Source organism: Protopterus annectens, chromosome 2.part1, assembly GCF_019279795.1.
Source record: "Protopterus annectens isolate FY-2018-M chromosome 2.part1, PAN1.0, whole genome shotgun sequence".
Classification (NCBI taxonomy): domain Eukaryota; kingdom Metazoa; phylum Chordata; order Ceratodontiformes; family Protopteridae; genus Protopterus; species Protopterus annectens.
This window is the reverse complement of record NC_056729.1, coordinates 473,195,842-473,208,453: the sequence shown is the minus strand read 5'-3', so window position 1 is coordinate 473,208,453 and position 12,612 is coordinate 473,195,842. Positions and strand designations below refer to the sequence as shown.

Sequence of the window (12,612 nt, the reverse complement as noted above, 5' to 3'; positions counted from 1 at the left end):
TACCTGGACCTCGCAAAAGCCTTCGATACAATACCCCACTCGGGCATTATAGATAAGCTCACCAGCTTAAATATAAACCCCTATGTCACTAGATGGGTTGCAAACTGGCTCAAGGACAGAACCCACATGGTTAGAATTGTTGGAGCCATGTCAGACTCCAAACCACTTACAAGTGGCGTCCCACAAGGCTCAGTCCTGGGACCTCTCTCGTTCGGTATATATTTCTCAGAGGTACAGGCCAACACAGAAGGACTGTGGCTTACCAAGTTCACAGATGACTGCAAACTGGGCACCATAATTGATTCTCCAGCCGATACAAGCATCCTCCAAAAGGGCCTCATAGAAACAGACAACTGGTGCCAGAGACATGGCCTCAAGCTAAACGCCAAAAAGTGTATAGTCATCCCCTTTGGCAAAAACAAAGTGCACACAAATTAACACATAGGTGGTAATCCATTAAGTACAGAAAAAGTAATTAGGGACCTGGGGACCCAAGTTGATAGCAATCTCTCATTTGACAACCACGTGGCCAAAGTGGTTAGAAAAACATTTTATATGGCCCACCTAATCATGAAGGGATTCACATCTAGATCAGGGGAGGTCATCGTGCCTCTTTACTCATCTCTCATCAGGCCCATAATTGAGTACAATGCCCCTTTTGGGATGTACCTTACCAGACACCTGCAGCAACTGGAAAGACCCCAAAAGTACCTCACCAAGAGGATCAAAGGGCTCAAACAGATGTCATATGCTGCCCGGTTAAAGAAACTCCAGCTCTACTCAGTGGCATACCGCCTGCTCAGAGGCGATCTGTGCCTGACGAATAAAGCCATGTCCAACCCGGAATTAATGGACATGCTGCCCCTCAGAAAATCCAAATTCCATCGAGCTATGCGCTTGAGAGTCTTGAACCTCAGCACTGAAATAAATAGGACATGCTGGAGAGACAGATTCATAACCCAGAGGCTCCCTTCACTCTGGAATAAAATCCCAGTCCAGGTTAGGCAGAGTCCCTCATTGACTCTCTTCAAGAGGAATCTTGATGAGTGGATGGGAGATTGTAGGTTTACCCCGGGTATCACTTCTGTGTCACTGTTAGACAGAGGCACAGTATACTAACCTCGAAAAAGGGCATAGCAAAATTCATTTAAAATGGGTGGCGAAAGCCAAACACACTCTGTCTAGGCTTATAAATGCCCTAGGGCAGATAGCCTAGTATGAACCTATGAACTTATTGCCAACACTGTTGGTGTAAAGGGATAAAGCCCAGACTACAACCTAGGTGATCACATTCTGATTAGTGCCTTAGGCATGGGAAAAGTTGGGAATGATGACACTATGCCTGTCCACCTCATTCAGGCGGAAGGAGAAAATGTATCCAGATAAAAAGACTGGGTTTTCTTGGTGGTGGAAGATGGGGGATAGTGTGTCTCAAGGCAATGCATCACACATGGAGGCACTCTGCAACAGTCTATTTCATGCCCAGCCACTGAGAGAGTTTAACAGGCAGCTGGACATTGGCACCACATTCCTAGCTCATTCAAGTCTTACCCTGTATGAATGAATATGTAGGAGGCGAACATGGAAAAAATATAGTTTAGGTACTTACCACAGCTCTGAAGGTTGCCTGGCTGAAATGACGGACAGCCTTTTAACTACTGAACATGGAAAAAAAGGGAAAATAAAAGTGGCTCACTCCAATTACATCACACATTTGCCAGATGTCCACAGCACAGAGAATGGTCAGACCTACAGAGGAGGGACATCTATAAACTCTGAAAGTTACATTGTACAATAGTTGTATGTCTTCCTACAGTGTAATTCTCACACATCATAAATGATACTATAGAAACACCAGAAGCATCTGCAAGATGATGTTAACTACATCACAATATGCAAATTAGATTAGTATTCTTCACTTTACCTAATATAACATTTTTGTATAAAGCTTATTACCTAGTAAAGTGTTTTTATAAATTGCACTGTCTACTAATCATCTGTGTCACTGAATGTTCTATGGCTTTGCATTAAATTCTGTCAGCATTTAAGGAAAATTATTATTTAGCAGTGTTGGTTACAAATGGTGTTGTGTATTACGTTAGTTCTACTTGGTTACTGTTTACACGAACTGATTAACAAAGGGGATGTTGGAAAAGGCAATAGTCAGCATCACCCTGGTTAAATCCCATACCAAATCACAGCGCACACTAGTCAAATTAATGCATTATCACACTATAGCAAATAAGAATATGAAGCGAAAACATGAGTTATTCAACCTAATACTTACTCTGTAGCCATATACAGTGCCTGTAAAATGCTGTTCATGTAACAGGTGTTTCCTAAATTGATTAGACCAGTTTTTCCCGTTTCTGACTTCCCAGAAAGTCTTGAGAGACAAGATGCCAATGAGTTAGCTTGGGATGTCCAGGCACTTTGATTCAGAATTATTTTAATGTTCCGTTCAGAGGGTTTTGGTATGTCCTGTAAAAGCCAAAAGATGAATTAATTTAACATGTCTCATTTTTATTTTACTTTCTTTTTATAAAGTTAATTCCATCCTACAAAAGCTGATATTTAATGGTAGTTGAAAGAGCTAAGACCACCATAAAACAATGTCAATGGCCTCTTGCCTGACTAAATCTGCAGATGATTGCAAATTAGGAGCTGTGAATTGCCCACTGACACAAATATTTTGCAGGAAGGGCTGACACAGATAAAGAACTGGTACCAGAGCCACGGACTAAAACTAAATTCCAAGAAATGCGTAATACTATCCTTCGGGAAGTCATCCACTCTTGGCAATTATCATATTGACAGCACATGCCTAAGAGCTGACCTAGTAGTCTGGGACATGGGGACACACAGACAGTAATCTAGCCTTTGACCATCACAAGCCTACAGTAGTGAGGAAATCAACTTATAAACAAAGGTATGGCATTCTAGGTCCAGTGAAGTCACTGTTCCACTGTATTCTGCATTCATCAGATCTATCACTGAGTACAATGCTCCCCTTGGTATGTATCTAGCCAGGCATAGGCAACAAATGAAACATCCACAGAGGTTCCTCACTAAAAGAATACAGAGTGTAAGTAACATGGCCTATGTAGATCACCTCAAGGCTCTATCCCTGTATTCTTACTACAGATGTTGAGGAGAGATCTATGCCAGTATACAAGACACTGACAGACCCCACTCTGATGGACCTACTGCATATTCACAAAACAAGCAGCACCATAATTACCATAAAAACCTTGCCTGTGATACAAACAGGACCTGCTGGAGAGCCAGGTATGTATCCCAAAGACCACCCCTTTTCTGGAACAGGCTCCCATTCATCTGAAGCAGAGCTCATCCCTAGCCCAGTTCAAGTGTAACTTGGACAAATGAATGGGGAACAAGAAATTCAACCCTGGTTTGGCACTGATGTCTCTAATGGACACAGGCAGCCTGTGGTTCATCTCCCAAGCCCCTGCTTACATTTATCAAGTGTCCCAGAAGGTATCAGAGATTTGGGATGCATGGCTAGGCTTAAAAAGGCCTTTGTGGTTATTAGCCTAGTAAACAACTACGAACCTATAATGAATCATAAAAGATTGTTTTTATTCATCAACAAATGATGACTACCTGATGAGTTTTAAATGAAGATACTATATGAAATAAAAAAATGCAGCCTGTAAATAATGAAATGAATCAGTTTTCAAAATTTGATGCCAAACTTTATTTATAAAAGTTCTAATGTTTAACTCTGATTAAAGAACTCTGCATTCTTTAACTAATACAGCTCCAAGAAAACATTCAGTTACAGTCCTACACCAATACATTTTACTTATAACTGCATACATGATGCCGCAGATCTACTTCATCTCTGAATTACTGCATTTACTTTGCAGATGTTTTGCTAAATTTTTGCAAGATTATACTGTAAGTGTTGGCTAAAAGGGCTTGTACAGGAGCAATCCTACTACAGAGTTAAAAGTATGTAAAGTGTGTTCTAACATTCAAATATAAGATGCGCAGTAGAGTAGTTGTGATTTCACTTATCTGCTTTATTTTATGCTCCAGAATACACATATCTTAATGGGAGTTTTATCTAGGAGCCGCTTAATACAAATTCTGAACACAAAGGAACCCATCTCAGAGTCAAATGTTAATCTGTTTATACAACACATCGATGTAACACAAGCATATAACATGCAGACAAATACACACACACACACACACACACACACACACACACACACACACACACACACACACGAGTATATACCCATGTATGTACAGTAATTTTATGTTGACTTGAGTTTCACTAAACCACAGTTTGTCAAGACCTGATTCATCAACTACAAAAAGTTATGACAGCAGAAGTTACTCCTCCCTGCAAGATCTACCTCCCCATTCTGGAGATTTGTCGAGTTGAGAGATGATGCTTCAAAATTGACAGGAGGGGAGTCATGGAAGTGGATCATGACAAAAATCATACATAACACATCTATACACACACACACATATATATATATATATATATATATATATATATATATACACACATATAAGAGGCAGAAAAATATAGCCAATACACAAGTAAATCCAGTGATTACAAGAATAAAAACAAACAAATAAAACAGAAGTCACTGGAACCACGAGCAGCTGGTAATGAAGTAGTTTAGTATCATTTTGCTGGGCTCCTGTTAAAACCTCATTGTGAGGGCATTGGCTGCTATGCTCAACCCGATTGGTAGGTAAATGAACCCACATCTAAGTTTTTAGAAAGCCAAATAAGAGTGGGTTTAGAAAAGACTGGGAAAATCATTAAAGATACAAATAATTTTTTTAAGCAACTATATCATTGGTCTAAGAATGTGAATTTTACCGATTGTATTTTTGTAACTTTGGATGTGGATTCATTAATCACTGTAATACCTAATGACACTGGAGTTTCTTACATGAAAGAATATTTGTTAGATTTTACTGAATACCCTCAACAGTATAATTAATCTGCTATGTGACTTACTACATATGGTTCTGTCGTACAATGTGTTTTTATTTCAAAAACAACTACGTCCAAAAGATAGGAGTAGCAATGGGCACCCCGTTGCTAATAGTTATGCAAATATTGTTATGTTTATATGGGAACAGAATTTTACTCTATCCACAGATAATGATTTAGCAAGGAATGTTATTTTTTACCATACATTCGTGGATGATTTGTTTTTAATATGGAGAGGTAGCGTTGACAGTTTTAATATGTTTTATGAATATTTATGCTCCACATGCTCCTTTCTGTGTTTTAAAAAAAACAATATCTACTGAGAGTATTGACTTTTTGGACACCACACTATTTAAAATATTGTTGATGTCTCTAAACACTCTTTTATATAGAAAACCAGATAAGCAAAATGATATTTACATCGTGACAGTATTCACCCACGGTTTATATTTGGAAACATACTTAAGAATCAGCTTCAGAGTTGCAAGGCTGAACAAGATTTATGAGAACATGCAGCTGCAACTACATAACACTGCTGCAGAGTTTGTCATTAGAGGTTAGAATAAGCAGAAAGTACTAGATATTTGTGAAGATGTTAAGAGTTGTAGATCTACCACAGCTAAGCCACTGTTCTCAGAAGCTAGCCAAAAGGTACTAATGAATACATAGGTAAAGTTAGATGCATGTTAACATATAACTGAAATACTGCCAGTGTTAAGAAAATCCTTGAGAAATACTGGCACATCCTACATGATATACCAGAACTACAAATGGCAGCCGATGAAAGACCATGCTTCCTTTATAACAATAACTGAAGTTTGAAGCAGTTGTTATTTTATAAAGAGCAGACACATATATCTAGGAAGACACGACCAATTAAGAATGGTACCTCTGAATGTGGAAATGTATTTTCTGTAGTTACATTTGCTGTTCATAGGTTCATAGGTTCATACTAGGCTATCTGCCCTGGGGCATTTATAAGCCTAGCCCGATTGTGTTTGGCTTACGCCACCCCTTGATTTGAGTATACTGTGCCCTTTTTAAAGTTTAGTTTACTGTGCCTCTGTCTAATAGTGACAGGGAAGTAATCCCAGGGACAAACCTATGATCCCCATCCACTCATCAAGATTCTTCTTGAAGAGAGTCAGTGAGGTGCTCTGCCTAACATGAATCGGAATTCTATTCCAGAGCGAAGGGAGCCTCTGGGTTATGAATCTGTCCCTCCAGCATGTTCTATTTATTTTTGTGCTGAGGTTCAGGTCCCTCGAGCGCGTGGCTCTAAGGGATTTAGATTTACTGAGGTGGAGCATGTCCATTAATTCTGGGTTGGACATAGCTTTATATGTCAGGCATAGATCGCCTCGAAGTTGGGCGGTATGCAACTGAGTAGAGCTGGAGTTTTTTTAACCGAGCAGCATATGGCATCTGTTTGAGTCCCTTGATCCTCCTGGTGAGGTACTTTTGGGGTCTTTCTAATTGCTGCAGGTGTTGGGTAAGGTACATCCCAAAGGGGGCATTGTATTCTATGATGGGCCTGATGAGGGATGACTAAAGGGGCACGATGACCTCTCTTGATCTAGATGTGAATCCTTTCATGATGAGGTGGGCTATGTAGAAGGTCTTTCTAACCACTTTGGCAATGTGGTTGTCAAAGGAGAGATTGCTATCAACTTGGGTCCCCAGATCCCTAATTACTTTCTCTGTACTTAATGGGTTACCACCTATGTGGTAATTTGTGGGCACATTGTTTTTGCCAAAGGGTATGACAATACACTTTTTGGCATTTAGCTTTAGACCATGGCTCTGGCACCAGTTATCCGTCTCTGCGAGACCTTTTTGAAAGATGTTTGTGTCAGCTGGAGAGTCGATTATGGTGCCCAGTTTGCAGTCATCTGCGAACTTGGTGAGCCATAGTCCTCCCACGTTGGCCTGTGCCTCAGAAAAGTAAATACCGAACAAGAGAGGTCCCAGGACAGAACCTTGTGGGACGCCACTTGTGACCGGTTTCGAGTCTGACATGGCTCCAGCAACTCTGACTCTGTGGGTTCTGTCTTTGAGCCAGTTTGCGTCCCATCTTGTGACACAGGAGTTTATATTTAGGCTGGATAACTTATCTATGATGCCTGAGTGGGGTATTGTGTCAAATGCCTTTGCGAGGTCCAGATAGGCTGTGTGAACTACCTTCCCTTCATCTATGGCCTTGGTGAATGTTTCAAAGAAGTCGACCAGGTTCAAAAGGCAGGATCTGCCCTTGACGAAGCCAAATTGGGTAGGATCTAGTGTCTGTAGGTCCCCAATGTCTTTGTTTATGAGTTCCATGATGATCCTCTCCATAGCCTTGCAGACTAGGCTAGTCAGGCTTATGGGGCGATAGTTTCCAGGGTCCACAGAGGCGCCACCTTTGTGGAGTGGGACCACTGTTGCTGTATGCCATTCTTTGGGCACATATCCTGTAGTGAGGCTGAGATTGTACAGCAGTTTTACTTGAGGGATTAGTTCTTCTTGGAGTTCATGTAGGACGAAACCCGGGATGCCATCTGGTCCCATGGAAGCAGTGTTTTTTGCTTTGGAGAGGGCGGCCTTCACCTGAGCATCAGGGATGTTTGGGAGGCTGCACTCTGCCAGGATAGATACTTGCTCTTTTGGGGGGGGTGGGGGGTGGAGAAGTTTTCACTGAACCTGTCTGCCAGGATATTGGCGATGTCTGTGGGTTCAGTGTATTTTTTGTCGCTTAGAATCAACTCAGAACAAGTCTGGGAGTTGCATCCCAGATTCCTAAAATAACTGAAAAAAGCCTTATGATTGTCTTTAGTGTCCTGTGCAATTTTTCTCTCGAAGCTGGCCTTGGAGGATTTTATGAGGGATCGTAATTTTTTGCTAGTACTGATCAGGGATGCCTTCCCTTTTAAGGATTTTGCTCTATCATGTAGTAGCTTGCTCCTTCTGTTGTACAGTTTATTTATGGCTGGGGTCCACCAGACTGGACGCCTGCCTTTGGATGATTGGGTCTTGATTTTGTTTAGGATAGCATGATCCATGCATTCCTGGAGATGTCCGCAGAATGCGTTTATATGAGATTCTGCAGTTTGGGCCGTAGTTTCCACTGGCCCTGGGGCCTTGAAGGATTCCACTTCGGTTTTGAGAAGTGAGAAGTTCACTTTTGAGAAGTTTTTCACTGTGGTTTTCTGGGCTGGTTGTGATAAATATTTTACTCATCCAGTTTCTACAAGACCTTTAGACTTAATGCATATGGTAATTATGAAACTAGAAATGTCTACCTGACTAGATGTGTTGCATGTCAAGAATATTATGTATGTAAAATGATTTAGAGGTTTAAAGATCGTATCTGCAACCACTTGTCTGAGATTAAAAGAGAAATAGTTACAAATGCACTGCATAAACACATTAGAGACAATGGCTCTGGACACAGTTTTAAAATTTCAATTCTAAGAGTAATTGACAATAACATATACGGTGGTAATATTAAAGATTTTACTGAAAAGGAAGCTTTAACTGGATTTTATGCTTAGGGGCACATATTTTACCTGGTTTGAATGGCTACATATCTTTAAAGCCTTTATTGAAAGAGAAACACAAACAAGCCTGATTGTCATCATGTGACCCACTCTGATATTATAAAAATGGTAGATGGTATTTACTGTTTGATATGCCTAAAGAAGCCTTGTTTAAGGCAAATGTTTTTATTAGCGGTTTTAAAAGTTGTTCAAGTGCAATAAACCACTTCATTATCAGCTCCTCATGGTTCCAGTGACTTTTATTTTATACACATTATATATTTATATATATATATATATATATATATATATATACACACACAAGCAAGTTCTGTGTTTATCTTGTTTAAAACTGGAACACTAAACTACGTCCCAACAAGACTGTGCTTTTGGTTTTTCACCTGCAGGTTAACATGCAATCAAGGAATTTTCACTACTACCATTAAGACCCGCATCTTATAGAATTACATCCACTATGTTCTATTTACTTCTACTTTTTTTTTTTTTTTTTGTAATCTGTTTCTGCTGCTTATGAAAGATCAAAACATCAAAAATCTAAAGACCGACTTGAACCGAATCTGACCCACTGGACATACAGATTTCAAATCTATAAAATAATTCTGTATATTCGGCGTGCTCTTTTCACTGTTCTTTGTAAACTTCCTTAGCTTTATAAATTCCATTACTCTTGCTGAGTCTGTAATGCATATATATTTAATTTGCTGTGCATTTAACACAAAAGAACTTGGCAAGCTACTCTATATTGTAATTTTATAACACACTGCTTGGGCTGCTTAAATGAACAGAAAATAATTTAAGTACTAAAATCATTACAGCACAGAAGGTCATTATTCTCGACTGTTTAAATGTAAACAAGATCATTTAACTGCTAAAACTGTTATATCATAGATGGTCATTACTCACACTAAAGCAAAACATGCCAAGTCTGTATCTTGAAATGCAGCTTCATTCTTCCAGTGAAATACAAATTACCCTGAGGCATGGTGATTTTGGGGAGTTAGTATATTCAATAGGGGAGGTATGGAGGGTAGACTGACCATCTCTGTTCGTAACCTATAATGTATTTTTTTAAACATCTTAAATTTTCATTTTAGGAAGGCTTGCTTTGGTTCAGTTAAGTTTCAGACTGATTACAACCACAGAAACAATACACTTTTATCTCAGTTACTGTAGACGTACATTTATTCTAAGAAGGAATACCTTAATAGCCTCCAAAATGGATTCGTAGAGTTCAGGGAATCCAGAAAACTGGTACATCATACAATGCACAAGCTCACTAAACTGCAACAGGAAGACATGGCTAGCTGGTGAATCTTCACTCCTCAGAAACTGGATCAGGCTAACAATATGGGGCACAATCTGTATGAAAAAGAAATACAAAATTCAAGTAACATGAAAAAAACTGAATGTGCTTTATATATAAATTAGGCAATTTCATAAATCCACTACTTCAGATATGACTAATTGCTACTGATTATGGTCAACCATCCACTTATGTCAAATGTTTAACTGGATAGACGAACTAGTCTAAAACTGATCATTTTCAAACATGACATCAGCATACTGCAACCCAAGACATCAGAAATATCACAGGCACAGAATAAACCACAAAAGCAAATGATGAAAAAATACATCAGTAAAATAAATGTCTGTAAGTTAAGTAAACCATGAAAATGAGGTAAAGAATGGTTAAGGTTAGTGATGCAGTAAACTTTATTGCAAGTAAGCAATGTAAGAGACACTTAGGGAAAACAAATATACTGTCAGCAGACCTATGCATAAGGCCCTCCGCAAAGAAAAAACACCCCTAACCACCTCCAAAGAAGTTGGATGAGATGCAAAAAAGGCAACCGGAGAGTAAGATTTTATTAGCGGGAGCCCATACTGAAACACTGATTCTGATATTCGAATAGATACTGTTATGGTGAACACATTCTCACAACTGTACTTTGTTCATCATAGGACCACAGGATCATAGGAAGTTACCAGGCTATTGGCCCTGAAGTCCTTACAAGCCTAGCCAAGAATTTAGCCCAAGTTCAGACAAGTCAGCACCCAATTAGTAACCAGCACTAAACCAGCACTTGGTGATCCATGAAGGCGAATTGCCGAGGTACCAGATCGCTGTGAATAAAAGAAAATGCTGGTTTAGTGCTGGTTACTTGTGTTTTTTACTGTTGTTCTTACTAGTGTTTTTTTGGAAATCAGCACCTTATACCCCTGTCCTGCAGGGATACAGGTGGAATCCCAGGGGTGTATTTTCTGTTCCCCATCCAGTTATCCACACTGCACTTAAAATGGGTTAATGAGGTATTCTGCCCGACGTGGAGAGGGAGTCTATTTCACAGAAGGAGTGTCTCTGGGACACAAATGTACCCTGCCAACAAGTCCTACTGATATCACAGACCACGTTAAGGTCACGCGTGCGAGTTACTCAAATGGAGCTTGACTTGCGGATATGCAGCAGTCCCATCAAGGTGGGTTCTGAGATTGCTCTTTATGCCACACAGAGGTCACCTCTGAGGAGTCTGTATGAGACTGAGTACAGGAACAAGGCCTTTAGCTTATCTGTGTGGGGTAAATGTTTGAGGCCCTGGATCCTCCTGGGGAGGAACCTCTGTGGTCTCTCCAGCTGCTGCATGTGCCTTGTGAGATACATGCCAAAAGGTGCACTGTAAACAATGGGTCTTATAAGGGAAGAATACAGGAATGTTATGATCTCCTTGGCCCTGGATGAGATACCCTTACTAATGAGGTGGGCCATGGAGAAAGTGAAAAAATTATACAACGTCTTCTGTTAGTTTCTTGCTGTTACTTGCATTTACATGCATGTATATTTAACTATTCATTGTGACCAACTAGTCTTATTACTGTACTGTACTAAGTACAATAAATATACAGGTAAACTGCTTCAATTAATACGCATTTTACTATTACATTTTCCTTTTGGATCTAGAAGCATGCAACACAGATGCTGTCAGCTCTCTATGGTAAATTCCTAAAGCTTGTTTATACAGACTCATATTTATACCAAAAAGTCTATGATATGTTTTCTCAGTCTGATGTATTACAATCTTCCTTTGTGTAACACTTTTCTTTGTTCTTCTAATTTATGATTTGTCCTTGATTCTTTCAAGTTCGGTGGTCCAGGGAAACTCAGTCTTGCATTATCTGAAATGTGGTGTCCCAGCACTATCTGAAACTTGATGTTCTAACTTTATCTCGCTTGACGTTACATCTCTTTACTTCATTGATGTCTTTCCAGCTGCCATCTTCAAAGTTACTTTTCCAGACTTTGTTTCTCAATAACATACTCCTTTACATGGATGCCAATATTTAATTAAGCTATGCCAACACACTTACTACTTTCTATTTTTCAGCATTTTATACCATTTCTAAATTAACCCTTTATATTTCATATAATTCTTGTAGCTTTTTATTCAAACTAATAATCATGCTAGTGAAATGACAGTAAACTATTATTCTTTCAGTTCCCCATTATTTTATTTTTTTTGGAGGAACGGACCTAACTTTAAAGAAAAGACTGCATTTGCTTCGTCAGCATTGCTATTTACAGCATTTACCACTTTGCTCATATTTACAATCATAACTTGTTGAGTTATTGCAACTCTTTGAAACTTGCAAAATATAAAACAATTCCAAGCTGTCATTATTATTATGACCCCTAAAACTATCAACACTGGATGTATTAATCAATTTAATGATTTGGTTCCAGATGATGCCCACCAATTATGGGCAGTGCCTGCTTTTGTTTTTGTCAACACTGGGTTATTTGAAACTACACATACAAACTGTGGTGCCACTTTAACAAACATTTTGAAATTTGAAGGCAATATTGGCCAGTTACACAACTGCGGTGGTGGTGCTGCGGTAGCGTTGTCGCCTCACAGTTAGACATTGCCTGTTCGATTCTCAGTGAGAGCATCTTCTATGTGGCGACATGCGTAAACGGGCGTTCCTTTGTTGAAGGTTGTGCGTTAGGCCCGGCAAGCCAGCACGTAAAACTCTACTGCCAATCATTAGCGGACCGGAGGTCCGCTGTGGCGACCTTTAACCGGGAAAAGCCGA

At 39.6% G+C, this 12,612-nt stretch overlaps 1 protein-coding gene across 1 annotated transcript in view; it reads right to left on the bottom strand.

Annotated features, from left to right (window-relative positions):
• Positions 1-12,612, bottom strand: part of USP38 (ubiquitin specific peptidase 38) — a 534,729-nt gene that overhangs the window by 337,156 nt on the left and 184,961 nt on the right. Inside the window, exons 5-6 of the mRNA XM_044062265.1 lie at positions 9,724-9,882; positions 2,288-2,481 (exon numbers count right to left, since the gene is read on the bottom strand). Of these exons, the coding sequence (XP_043918200.1) occupies positions 2,288-2,481; positions 9,724-9,882 (353 nt within the window). The remainder of the gene's footprint in view (positions 1-2,287; positions 2,482-9,723; positions 9,883-12,612) is intronic.